This window comes from Urocampus carinirostris, chromosome 1 (assembly GCF_059441175.1).
Source record: "Urocampus carinirostris isolate Australia breed hairy pipefish chromosome 1, RoL_Ucar_1.0, whole genome shotgun sequence".
Classification (NCBI taxonomy): domain Eukaryota; kingdom Metazoa; phylum Chordata; class Actinopteri; order Syngnathiformes; family Syngnathidae; genus Urocampus; species Urocampus carinirostris.
The window spans coordinates 1,117,425-1,132,176 of NC_142349.1; the positions used below are offsets into that span (position 1 = coordinate 1,117,425).

The following is a 14,752-nucleotide window of genomic DNA, read 5'->3' on the forward strand; positions in this document are numbered from 1 at the left end:
TACAATGGGAATGTCGACAAAACAGTCAGATGATTCAGTCAAACTGATTACCCCCTTAACATTCCCAAAGCTTGCAAAGAAGCAAATACACGTCGTAGACACATGCGGATGCGGTGTCCGTACGATGTCACCTAAATGCGTCATTTCAAATATCATTCGGAAGGTTAAAGTCTTGGGATTCAAAAAATGCCAAACATTTCTTAGTTTTTATTTTCTTTTTCGCTCGCAACTTTACTGTGCATATGACAATAAACACTTGGAATTGAGTTGAATTCACTCAACTCATCACAGCAACATTAAGATCGTTCTAAAACAAGATACCGGGAAAATATAAAGCCGCATAGCTCACCTAAGTTCTCACGTTCAATAATGATACGCAATCATGGTCTCCTCACAACCGTGAGTGTAGTAAATCCAGGAGAGTAAAATATGTACAAATACAGACTAATGAAACATGTTTCTTTATGGCGTACTTTAGCAAGCTTGCTAAGCTTGCTACGCCATTGCTAAACTCGGCCAATTGCAGGGTTTGTTTTGGCCATCTAGCCAATCCGAGGCTCCGAATAACTTCAGCCAATAGCGATCGATTTAACGGATGATTGACACATCTTTTTCGGCCAATTGCAGGGTTTGTTTCGGCCCTCTAGCCTATCCGAGGCTCCGAATAACTTTAGCCAATAGTGATCGATTCAAATGATGATTGACACATTGGTTAGCCAATGAAACGCCGGTAAATAAATCCCAGCATACACCGCAGACTACTTGGCGTTCGGGGGAAAATCTAGTCGGCGGCTGCAAGTTAGTTGCAAGACTGCGAATTAATTTTGTTCCATAAATAAGGCGCACTGTATTATAAGGCGCATGGTCAGCTTTTGAAAAAAATTAAGACTTTTAGTTGCGCCTTATAGTGCGGAAAATACGGTATATATCATTTTATCATGAGCAATGTATCATATTTGAAAAAAAAAAAAAAAGACAAACTTGTTGACATTATTTTGAAAAAAAGGGCTTACATTTTTTATATTTTCTTGTGATAAAACCTTGATGCACATAAAAGGTATTGCTCTTTCTTTTTTGCTTTTTATGATAATTCTAAATATAATATCATCTTTGGTTAAGGTGGGAGGAAAAGAGTATTTTACATATTTGCATGTGTAAAGCATATATTAAATTATTTTTGTTTATCTTTAAGTTAATAGACAAACATTTGGATTGTTTTTATAGTTTAATCTTCTGCTATTTAGTGTACCGTATTTATTTCTGTCTAAAACCTCTTTATTTAAATAGAGGAAATTAAAAATGTCTTTAAGTTATTTGATTAATCGAAAAAAATATTGGACCGAATCATCAATCAGGAAAATAATCATGCAGCCCTACAAATAAGTAAGATATGAAATGCATAAATTGACTTAGCTTTGAGTACAAAACCACAGATTTATTTGGATATTTTGATTCAGTTAACTATGAACTAACAACTCAATCATGATCTTTAAAAAGTGTGTTTTCTCTTTAATAACTAAATGAGGTGACAAAATATGACATCATCCTAGTCTTAATCTAATGCATGTACCCACCTTTCTAGGCTCCAGTTGACTGTCGGGTCATCCATTTTGTTTACCAAAACAATCAGATGTTTCACACCTGCTGTTTTGGCCAACATGGCATGCTCCCGTGTTTGTCCACCTTTTTCAAAACCCGTTTCAAACTCCCCCTTCCTTGCAGAGATCACCTGCAAGACAACGTAAGTTATGTTACAATAACAATTCAGTTTTTAACCGGTGCCAACAACTAATTTGACACACAGAGATAATTTCCGTATTTTTCACAACCATAGGGCACACATAAAATTCTCAAGATTTTCTTCAAATTGTGCGGCGCACCCTTTAGGGCAGTGCCCCCTGTGTGTGTTGTAAGGCAGAGGTAGTAGATGACACAATGCTCCAGCTAATTTTACTAGTGGTCCCGAGAGCCATACAAATAAACATGACTTGACAATGACAACACTAAAGGGTGAAGTGTGTCACTATTAGTGGAAGGCAGCGCCAGGATGTAATGCCACAAATTGAAAATTGGTTGTAGATGCTTGGGATAACATGATAGCTGGAACCTTTGATTGAGCTTTCGCAAAAGCCGGCATCATTTTCAAAGATCTGCACAGCACGGAAAGTGACTGACAGTGAAGAAAGAGAATCTGGCATGATTGATGGAGATTTAGCGCAGAAACCAAGGATGAGGACTTTGATGGGTTTGTCTGATGATTATTACCGGTAAAAAATGTGAAACTCAGTTTTGTGCCAGCTCTTTAAAAAACAAAAACAAAAAAACTTTTATCCATGTGTTTGCCATTCCTGCGCATATTGAAGATTAAAGAATGTTAGAACTTTGTAATTAATACTTTAATTAAATGCACCCAAACTGCACCTTATATTTTCAAATACGCACATTAGTATGCTAGTGTGTGTTGTAAAGCGGACGTAGCAGAGGACACCAGCCCCCAATAATCAGTTGCACTGTATGTATGTTTAATACAGAAATAGAACCAGCTATGGAAACTGCGCTTTTTAAAACTGTGCGGCCTATGGGTGTGAAAATACAATAAAGAATAAATATTGCACTGTATACCGCATATTGGAACAAAAATTTTACCTAAACCATATTGTGTTGTACACAAATATATATACTGGACTGTCTCAGAAAATTAGAATATTGTGATAAAGTTCTTTATTTTCTGTAATGCAATTAAAAAAACAAAAATGTCATACATTCTGGATTCATTACACATCAACTGAACTATTTCAAGCCTTTTATTATTTGAATATTGCTGATTTTGGCTTACAGCTGAAAAAAACTCAAAAATCCTATCTCAAAATATTAGAATACTTCCTCAGACCAAGTAAAAAAATAATTTTATAACAGCAAAACTAAATCAAACATTTGAAAATGTCCATTGATGCACTCAGTACTTGGTTGGGAATCCTTTTGCACGGATTACTGCATCAATCCGGCGTGGCATGGAGGCAATCAGCCTGTGGCATTGCTGAGGTGTTATTGATGCCCAGGACGCTTCGATAGCGGCCTTCAGCTCATTTGCATTTGTAGGTCTGGTGTCTTTCATCTTCTTCTTAACTATACCCCACAAAATCTCAATGGGGTTCAGGTCAGGGGAATTAGCAGGCCAATCAAGGACAGTGATGCCATGGTCAGTGCACCAGTTACTGGTGGTTTTGGCACTGTGGGCAGGTGCCAGATCATGCTGGAAAATGAAATCCTCATCTCCATAGAGCTTTTCAGCAGATGAAAGCATGTAGTGCTCTAAAATCTCTTGGTACACAGTTGCATTTACTCTGGACTTGATGAAACACAGTGGACCAACACCAGCAGCTGACATGGCTCCCCAAACCATTGCTGACTGTGGGAACTTCACACTGGATTTCAAGCAACTTGGATTTTGCTCCTCTCCAGCCTTTCTCCAGACTCTGGCGCCTTGACTTCCAAATGAAATGCAAAACTTGCTTTCGTCTGAAAAGAGGACTTTGGACCACTCTGCAACTGTCCAGTGCTTCTTCTCCATAGCCCAAGTCAGACGCTTCTTCCGTTGTCTTGAGTTCAGAAGTGGCTTGACCATGGGAATACGGCTATTGTAGCCCATTTCCCGGACACGTCTGTGAACTGTGGCTTTTGATACCTGGACTCCAGCTTCAGCCCACTGTCTTTGAAGCTCCCCCAAATTCTGGAAGCGGCTCTCCTTCACAATTTTGTTAAGGCTGCGGTCATCTCTCTTGGTTGTGCAGCGTTTCCGGCCACATTTTTCCCTTCCAACAGACTTTTTGTGGATATGCTTTGAAACTGCACTCTGTGAACAGCCTGCTCTTTGAGAAATTTCTTCTTGTGTCTTACCCTCCTGATGGAGGGTATCAATGATGGTCCTCTGGACAGCAGTCAGATCAGCAGTGTTCCCCATACTTGTGATTTAGTTTACTGAACCAAGCTGAGTGTTTTTAAGGCTCAGGAAACCTCGCAAGGTGTTTCGAGTTAATTAGATGATTCAGGTGATTAGTTGAATAGCCTACTTGTATACTTTTTCATGATATTCTAATATTTTGAGATAGGATTTTTGAGTTTTCTTAAGCTGTAAGCCAAATTCAGCAATATTCAAATAATAAAAGGCTTGAAATAGTTCAGTTGATGTGTAATGAATCCAGAATGTATGACATTTATATTACAAAATGGCGGCGCCCTCTATGGCGGCGGCTGGATCTGCTCCCGACAGCTTCTCACATTCTAGTCAAAAACCCCAATCTTCGACTCAGTTTATGAGGGCGAACAAAGACAACTCTAACTGTAGATTAATATACGATCGCAGTTTTTTGCTGGATATGCGAACATCCAGAAATCCAGCGCAAATTTCGACGATCACTCTGGAGTGTTTACTTAGCCTCGGAGTGCTACGTCAACAGAACGCAGCGGCCGACAAAGCAGCGAGTAAAAGTGGCAAGCGGAAGCGCTGTGACCGGGGAAGGAAACGAGGTTGTCGGGCCGGGCTAACGGCTCGGATGAAGGCTAAACCCTTCAAAACGCCTCTACCATCCATTTTCCTATCCAACGTCCGCTCCCTGGACAACAAACTGGACCATTTACAAGTGGAATTTACATCGAACCGCGAATTGACGAACTGTTGTGCTTTAATTCTGACGGAGACATGGCTAAACTCATCTATCCCGAATGACGCTGTTAGCATTGTGGGGCTAACTGCTTTCCGCGCTGATAGAAGCGGCGAGCTCACCGGCAAAAGCAAGGGGGGCGGTCTATGCATTTATACCAACAACAACTGGTGTAAAAATGCGAAGATAATATCGAAACACTGCTCACGAGACATTGAACTTTTGACGGTGATCTGCAGACCATTCTACCTACCGAGGGAGTTTAGCGCGACCATCATTACTGCCGTGTACGTGCCCCCCAGCGCTAATACGAAGGAGGCAATGGACGTTCTCTACCGAACTGTGAGTGAACTGCAGCATGCTTACTCCGAGTGCATTTTTATTGCGGCGGGGGACTTTAACCAGGCCAATATGAAAACAGTTCTCCCGCATTTCCATCAGCATGTAAACTTTGCTACAAGAGGTAGGAACACATTAGACCTGGCCTACACAAACATCAAAGGTGCATATAAAGCAGCCCCCCGCCCCCATCTTGGCTCATCAGATCACCTTTCTATTATGCTAATTCCAGCATACAAGCCCCTGCTGACCAGAGAAAAACCTACAGTGAAGCAGGTGAGGGTGTGGTCTGAGGGGGCAATGGAGGCACTACAGGACTGCTTTGATTGCACTGATTGGGACATGTTTAAATCGGCTGCCACTTACAACAACAAAATAAATATAGATGAGTACGCCATTTCTGTGTCAGCCTACATCAGTAAATGCGCAGAAGACGTCAGCAATAACAAAACTATATGCACCCGTGCCAATCAGAAGCCCTGGATGACTGCTGAAATACGAAAACAACTAAAAGTACGGAACCTTGCCTTTAGATCTGGTGACAAGGAGGCGCTGTTATCAGCGAGGGCTAACCTGAACCGGGCTATCAGACTAGCAAAGCGAACGCACAGTCAAAAAATCCAGGAACTCCAGGAACGTTTCCTCAGCACAACCAACACCAGGGATATGTGGAAAGGCATTCAGGCCATCACCAGTTACAAGTCAACCACCGCCCCAGTGCAGAACACTAGCATGGACTTTCTGAATGACCTCAACAAATTCTTTGGAAGGTTCGAGGCACAAAACGGCACCCCTGCAGCGAAAGCGGTTCCAAATCAGGACGAAAGAGCACTCCACCTGGACTCATCTGACGTGAGGAAGACCCTGAGAAGGGTCAACACAAGGAAGGCTCCAGGCCCGGACAACATTCCGGGGCGGGTACTTAGGGAGTGCGCCGATCAGCTGGCTTGTGTACTAACAGACATTTTCAACACCTCGCTAGACCAAGCCAAAGTACCATCATGCTTCAAATTTGCCAACATCATCCCAGTGCCAAAGAAACCCCAGATCTTATCACTCAACGATTACCGGCCCGTTGCACTGACTCCTATCATAATGAAGTGCTTTGAGAGACTGGTTAAAGAGCACATCACCTCCAGTCTCCCCTCCTCATTCGACCCCTTTCAGTTTGCCTACAGGACAAACCGCTCCACCAGGGATGCCATCTCCTCTGCGCTTCACCTGAGCCTGACACATCTAGAGGAGAAGAACACCCATGTGCGGATGCTGTTCCTGGACTTCAGTTCAGCATTCAACACCATCATCCCACAACATCTGGTAGACAAAATGAGACTCCTGGGTTTCAACACCCCCCTACGGAACTGGCTGCTGGACTTCCTCTGTGACAGACCCCAATCAGTGCGGAGAGGTCAGAACAGTTCAGATGTCATCTACCTCAGCACGGGCTCCCCCCAAGGCTGCGTCCTAAGCCCCTTGCTGTTCACCTTGATGACACACGACTGCGTCCCTAGGTCCGCCACAAACCACATCGTGAAGTATGCTGACGACACAACAGTGGTGGGCCTCATCAGGGATGACAACGACCTGGCCTACAGAGAGGAGGTGGAGCAGTTGGTGGGCTGGTGCAGGGACAACAGCCTGGTCCTGAATGTCGACAAAACTAAAGAGATCATTGTCGACTTTAGGAAAAACCAGCCCAACCATGCCCCACTTTGCATCAACAACAAGGCTGTGGAGGTTGTCAGCAGTATCAAGTTCCTAGGGGTGCACATTACAAACAAACTCACCTGGTCCGTAAACACTGCATCACTGGTTAAGAGGGCACAGCAGCGCCTGTACTTCCTGCGGAGGATGAGGAGAGCCCACCTGCCCCCACCCTCCCTCATTACATTCTACAGGGGCACCATAGAGAGTATCCTGACCAACTGTATCTCTGTGTGGTGTGGAGGCTGCAGCGCTACCGACTGGGGTAGTGTGAGGAGGGTAACGAGGACAGCAGAGAAAATAATCGGGACTACACTTCCCTCCATTCAGGACATTGGCCAGAAGCACTGCCTATCCCATGCAAAAAACATTACCGGGGACCCCTCTCACCCCCATCATGGACTGTTCACTCTGCTAGCCTCTGGGAAGAGGTACTGCAGTGTGCGGTGCAGGTCCACCAGGCTCCGCAATAGTCTAGTCCCCCTGGCCATTAGACTGTTAAATGGTCAATCTAACATATAGTTAACTTAAATCTAAACGGCTGCTAATCTGACTTTTGCACTACTGGCAGTTTTTTTTTATAGCTTGCCACTCCTTGCACATTGCTCTCTGCACTATTGTAATTACAGCGTTATTGTTACAGTGTTAATGTTACTGTGTACCTGACTTGTTAACCTGACTGCCCATTTTGCACATCTGGTTAGCTACTCTTCTTGCACTATCGGCACTATGGTAAAATACTACACGTAGCCAAAATACAATACAACATTATTTATATCTGTACATTCAAGGAAACTGTGGGGGTCAGATGCATCGACATTTCGTTCTGTATACACGTGTACTAGAATGACAATAAAGTAGATCTGAATCTGAATTTTTGTTTTTTTAATTGCATTACAGAAAATAAAGAACTTTATCACAATATTCTAATTTTCTGAGACAGTCCAGTATATAGATAGATAGATAGATAGATAGATAGATAGATAGATAGATAGATAGATAGATAGATAGATAGATAGATAGATAGATAGATAGATAGATACTTTGTTCATCCCCGAAGGGAAATTCACATTTCCAGCAGCATCCCTGAGCTGAGAACAATCGAGAACAATCGAAAAAAACACGGGAGCTGCTGGAGTATATACAGTGCTATCTCTACTTACGAATGTTTCTACATACAAAAGTTTAGTTACAAAGTGTTGACAAGTCGAGTTATCTTTCATTATAATGTCTGCCCCGCGAAATTGTGAAAGATTGTCAAAAGCAGACGTCATTGGATCAGTTTTTCAAGAAACGCGAGACTGAAAAGTAAATTACAATTTTTCCTTCATTCTAACGCCCCCAATAAGCAGGTAGGCGCCTTGCATGGCTGACTCCCTATTGGTGTGTGAGTGTGTGTGTGAATGGGTAAGTGTGAAGCACATTGTAAAGCACTTTGGGAGGCCTTCCTTGACTTGAAAACCGCTATATAAAGGCAGACGATTTACCATTCTTTATGTTTTATATTATGCGCTCGTCTATTGTCCGGGCTTGGAACAGAGTAGCGCATTTAAATTCAAAACGTCTACTTTTCTATTCCTGTTTTTTACAACTGCCTGGCTGGTGGAGGACGATCTGAACCTGAAGTAAAGTATGTCATCACCTGCATCAACCAGCCAGCAGAGATAAGAAGCTGCGTCGTTGCTATCATGGACTTTTTGGGCTATTTTTCAGGCTTGAGGCGTCGTTGCTGTCATGCACGTAATGGACTTATTACAGCGTATTATCTATTGTTTCCTTTTATTGATGTTTACATGTTTTGTTTACCGTCACCCAATGCTAATTCTATTGCACCCTGGTCATCCTAGAAGGGGATTACCACTTATGAGGCGCCTTCACAAGGTTTCGTATTTTCCTCGTGCTGAGGTTTTGAGTTTTTCCTTGCCCGCAGCCTGGTTTAAGATCAGGGGATGGTGTAATTGTAACCTGTTCAGTCCTTTGAGACATTTTGTGATTAAGGCTATACAGGGATGTGATTTGACTAAAGTGAAATTATCTGAAAATTAGCCGGGGGTCTGGGGGCCGCGGGCACCCAGCTAGGTCCAGGGCAGTGCCCTGGTGGGGGGACAAGTGGGGCGAAGCCCCCCGGAGCTCATGGGTTTTCCGTGTTTTTAAGTACTTTCAATGCACTCAGATGACAAAGAAATAGACAAAACAACAGCATAAATTTTCAATGTATATTGAACTATCCCATATAAAATTAGTTTAAGTCAACTCAAAATCAGTCACATTAAAAAACATTGGACTGCCTTTGCTTTTAAAAACTATCACTGAGAATATCATCATATCTAACTAATGTGATTACTAAGTTAACACATAAATCATGTTGAAGAGTTCAAATTTCATGAACAAATAATTGTATCATGACCAAATGAAAAGTAACTCATATTAGAACATACCACAAATGTCTTTGTTATAGCAGAAGATGTTATCTGTCGAAGTCATGTGCATACACAATGGACTACTAAATCACTGGCCATGCAGAAACATGAAATTCATTCAAAGTTCTGAAATTTATATTTTCTGTCACATTCTAGATGAATTATAACATCACTTAATTTCACAAATATTGTTTTCTATTTTCTACTCATTAAAACATTCAACATATTTACAGGAATATACAAGTGTTCATTCTTGAGCACAATCCATTCACATGACACAAACACTACTTCCTCCTAGACTTCATTGCTTTGGAATGGGTCTTTCTAGCCTGCTTCTGTGCAGCTTTGATGGTTCTTCTTGAGGCAGCCTTGCTCATTTGGGTGTCCTGTTTCACAGCAAGTTCTGTTCGTTTTGCAGACAACATAGCTGCTTCTGCATCCTTCTCCTCCCTGTACCTTTTGGAGGATGTCCTCAGATTTAGGCACAGTTTGGACTGCACAGGATCCATCAGAATGTCTTTCCTTCCAAAATGGCTGACAGAGGTGGTCTTTCTTTCCGAATATTTGATAAATGAAAATACAATAATTATAGGCCCTATAGTAAAGTGTTGGTGTAATGTACACATGAAAATCTATTATTGTAATTGTTAAATATTTATGGCCATTTTTATCACGTTACAATATTTTCGAAAAAAAGGGGAAACCTGTCAAATAAATTTGAAAAGTTTACCACCTACCTCAAAATTCACGACTCTATCAGCAACTGGTACAGGTTGTTGGGGTGGATCACGTCTCTCTATTACCGCTTCCGATTGTGATGTCAATAAGGGATGGAGGCCGTAAAGTTTTGGAGTTTTTGTTTGGGCACCGAAACTTCCAGCGATGGAATAATTTGTTGTTCTTGACTGGGGTTCTTTCACGTGTTTTTTGCTCTTTGCGTGACTTTCAAGAGCTTTGAAACCTCTCCCACCATAGTCAATGGTATCATGGCACTAAATGCAAAGCGCTTTCCAGGCACGATCGATCTTCCGAATAAAGTCACTGAACAAATTCGTCAGTCTTCTTTCCAACATTTGTAGATAATTCCTTCTCTAACCAGTCCCATCGAAACTTGTTTTTTACGATCTTATCAATTTCTTTAACTTGCGGAGCATCTTTGCGTTCGATCACGGACATCTTTCTTTAAACACCCGGCAAAAACGTGTGAGAAATGAACAATGGCATACTCCTATGCCTTTATAACAAGCGCGTTTATTGGTCAACACGGAGACTTCAACCAATCGCAAGATCCGTTTCATTTCAGTTACGGAAACACTAAAATGGAATGCTGTAGAGACGAAATCGGATTTTTTACCACTTAAAAAATCGGAAATTTTAAAATTTTATTTTTGGAGATAAAAAAAGCGGAATTCCGCGAATTAGCGGAAAAATCACATCCCTGGCTATACAAATAAATGTGACTTGACTTTGAAGTTTTCAGTTATGAAACTACTGTCAGAATGAACTAAATTCGTAAGTAGATGTACCACTGTATATCTTACAGCATGTCAACATCCTGAGACACATGGAAATCACGATATTGGTCTATCAGCTCAAAAGATCTGTTTTTATTAAGTTTTTATGTCAAGGGAAAGCGAAGATTCTCTTTCTAACTATAACAAAAACATATTTCTGAAAAGTGATCGAATGAAATGTGACTTATTTTTCTGCCAAATGATACATTGTACACAGACATTTGTTGTATATATAAAAAAAAAACCTGCATGGTAGGACTCAAAATTGTATCAATCTCTAATAGTAGCATCTGTGACATTGAATATCTACTTAAAGCACCGTAACTGTTTGAACACATTTCCAGTGCAGTTTGAAATACTGTTTTCTTCTACTCACCAGCACAGCCAAATCAGCTTGGGATGCACCTCCAATCATATTGGGCACAAAGCTTTTGTGACCTGGTGCATCCAAGATGGTAAAGTGCTTTTTGTCTGTCTCAAAGTATGCTCGGCCGACTTCGACTGTTTTGCCTTTGTCCCTTTCTTCTTGATTAGTGTCCAAGGCCCAAGACAGGTACCTGAAGAGATAATATTAAAATGTTACTATCCTTTGAGGAGTGTATTGATAAATATGGTAAATACATTTCTCAGGAAGCCCATTCATGACAAGTATTTAGGGATGATATATTGTCTAGGAAACCAATGGCAAAAACAAGTGTTTCTTAAGTCATACTCCCTTACTTGACTTATGTTATGTATTGACAGACACTTGGAAATAACGGTTTATGAATAAACAGCAACACAACACAACTTAGGGAGAGATGGGCCATCCCGCAACATTCTTACAGTTATTGTAAAAAAAACAAAAACTCAGCCTCCAGTAGCACGATAACTCTTACATTTCTAGATATGCTAGGGCGTTAAATCCACAAGTACTTTCACAAGCAATGAACACATTGCGTGTGACGCCATGTGTCCTCTTCTGCGCATGCGGGACACTTGTCAAGTTCACACAGGAGACGAATAGAAGTCATGTCGCAGAGATAGATGTCCCATTTAGTTGGAAATGTGAACAATTTTACAAATACATTGGATTTCACCAAAAACATCAAAATTGAACATTAAGCTCTTCAGTGTAGACTTAGCATAATATACATGCCCACACCTCACCCTTTAGCGATTACGCATTCACCTTTTGGCAGCCCCATGGTGTCTTCAGCTACGTCCGCCACTTTACATCACACACAGGCAGCACTGCACGATAGGGTGCGCCGCACAATTTGAAGAATATCTGAGACTTATGTGCGCCTTATGGTCATGAAAATACGGTATGCTTTATCATTTGGCCTACTTTAGTTGCCTACCCTGCATATTATAATCAACAATGGCAATGGATATTTTCTAAGCATAACACATTTATTCATTCACAAAAAATGGGAAAGTAATTGTTTTCATGTTTTTCATTGAATGCGTTAACTAGTATTTTAAAAGGACAGTGTGTAATATGTAGTGCCTCCTAGTAGCCTCCAGTAAAAAAATAAAAAAAAATAAATAAAAAACATTTATTAGAATACTAGGCAAAAGTACATGAACCGTTGTTAGTTTTATTAAAAAATAAAAATAAATCATAAGCCAGGGAATATTTTTTTTTTTTACAGTGGAATCTACTTGGGTCGCCGCCACATTTGTCGGTTATCCTGCTGCCACACTGTGGTCAGTGGCACTGGCCCTCGCTCGTACCAGATAACAAGGTGCCATTTAGTGGTCAAATATTACACATTGGAGCTTTACCAATTGAGTGAATGCAAGTTTTACACAAGTAAAAAAAATTACAAAAACAGGGATCCGGTCTATTTTTTTCTACTTTGGTTATGACTTGACACTGGAGAGTTGCTCATCTATTATGTCGAGAGAAGCTTGTTAACCGCATACTGATTGTAGAGCAGAGTTTAGAAAGCCAACTGAGGAGATTTTAAGTGTTTTTCTCCTCTGGCTACCCAAAATCATGTGGTGGACACAGGTCTTGTGTATGAAGACGCCATGGGACATATGTAAACACATTTTTTAAAAACCTGCTCCTGTGAACATTGGCCATCAGAGAAGCGTGCAGAATTACACACACAGGAGGAAACAAGCTGTGCATGTGAATGATGATGCCTTAATAATAAATAAATAAATAAAACCCTATTATTGTATTTCCCGCACGATAAGGCTCACTGGAGTTTAAGTCGCACCAACCAAAAAAATGCATATTTAAGAAGACAAAAACAATTATAATTCCTGGGCTATAGGAAGCATTTTGGGGGAAATGAATGATACTATCCAAAAACCAAAAACATACATGTCACCTTGAAAGCCAATTCAACATAACAGCAGGCTGTGAGTTTGTATAGAATATGAACGTAACATTACATGATTAACATGCCTGTTAATATAAGTAACAACATAACATACCATTTAGGCGTGAACCTCCCTTCTATTATACGTCACTCGTGCAAATATCACAAAAATGAATGTGTAGCTCAATTATTTATTTTTTGGGGGGGGTCGGAGAAATAAAACAGTAAAGGACAGGACATATGTTCCTTGAATGGAAATCCATTGGTAAGAAAAGAGACAACACAGCAAGATTGAAGTTATCAACACAGACCTAGAGCGCCCTCTTGCGGTTTAGTGTGAAAGTAACACGTAAATAATAAACAGTGCCGGTAATACATATTTAAAGCGCAATGATATGATAATTTGTTGATAATAACTTCACTGGTAAGTCTCACCTGAGTCCAGCCAAACTATGAAATAAAAACTGCGACTCATATTCCGGAAAATAAGGTATGTCCTTTTTTCATATAAACAAAAGTTTTAAGCAGAATTATCATAAGCCTACTCACCATTGAGCACATTTCTTTTTAAAGCCAGAACCAAAATGAAAAGACTTACCATGTTTCGCGGTTCTTCTCCTTAGCCTCTCTCTCATACTTTTCTAAAGTTCTCTTTTCTACCATGCCCGTAAGATACCTGACAATGAAAGTTAAAAGAAAAATATGATACAAGACAAAACGTAAAAGTAGATCGATAGTTAGAGAGTGTTGAAGCACATGCACACATAAAAAACTGCAACTTACATGATTTGTCCGCCAATAGTGGACTTTCCAGCATCTGAAGGAGAAAGAATTGTTAAAAATGTTTTCCAGTATTTTTCCCATTTCATATTGCAAGATATATTTATTCACTGGTATCATATCTTTTATAATGCAAAGAAGACATTTAAAAAATATGACCTTAATTAAAGAACATTTAGTCACACCTGTGAGTGCTCAGCTAATTCCTGAGCAAACTTAAAGACACTAGAAGCTTGCTAAAAATTCTACGTAGCCAATTCTTGTGGACGTTTTCATCTCAAATCTAGAACTGACCTATGAGCCCATTAACCTCCAACAAAGAGCCCAAGCTTGCTTGTCATCTAAATCATTTGCACTCTGGAACATGAACTGGAGCAGTCACTACCTGTTTCTATTGGTCTCTGCAGGCTTCAAGGCAGGCAAATGCTTATTTTGCTTGGCCCATTGAGCCATGCCACTAGTAAAAATGAGGCAAGGTAGATTATTTGCAAGTAAGTTTGTGTGTCCCTAAAAATCCAAGGCTTCTGGTTTTGGTGCAGGTTACCTGAGCACAGGACAAGGGCTTGTTGTCCCTGTGCAAGTCAGGACAAGTGTATACTGTGCGTGTGAATGTACCTCTACCAAATAAAAAGCAAACACTGAGCAATAACATCAAGCTATTCAACAATCATATACTGTTCGTTTTATAATTCTGTGACACCTTAAAATGTTTTTGTCTCATCATGTTCACCTTATTCCTATCATAAGAAAGTTACATGATCTGAACTAGGGCTGCAACGATTAGTTGACGTTGTCGACAAAATATTGATTGTAGAAATGGTCAACGATGAATTCCATTGTCAACTATTGTCACGAGACAAGTTTTCCCAAAAGAGTGAGGCATCTCTACATGAATGTAAACTCTCATAGGATTCACTCCTGCACAATTGTGTCTCTGTCTCGAGCGGTAAAAAAAACAATACAGAAACGGAGGGGTCATTGTCAAGTACATGTGCCAGAACTACTAAAACTTGCAT

General features: G+C 40.6%; 1 protein-coding gene across 4 annotated transcripts in view; it reads right to left on the bottom strand.

Moving 5' to 3' along the window:
* The window catches only part of gspt1l (G1 to S phase transition 1, like), a 65,355-nt gene that overhangs the window by 22,450 nt on the left and 28,153 nt on the right, over positions 1-14,752 (bottom strand). For all 4 annotated transcript variants that reach the window (XM_088332407.1, XM_088332242.1, XM_088332327.1 and 1 more), the window contains 4 exons: positions 13,740-13,773; positions 13,555-13,632; positions 11,015-11,195; positions 1,575-1,729 (listed from right to left, as the gene is read on the bottom strand). In XM_088332407.1, the coding sequence (XP_088188533.1) occupies positions 1,575-1,729; positions 11,015-11,195; positions 13,555-13,632; positions 13,740-13,773 (448 nt within the window). The remainder of the gene's footprint in view (positions 1-1,574; positions 1,730-11,014; positions 11,196-13,554; positions 13,633-13,739; positions 13,774-14,752) is intronic.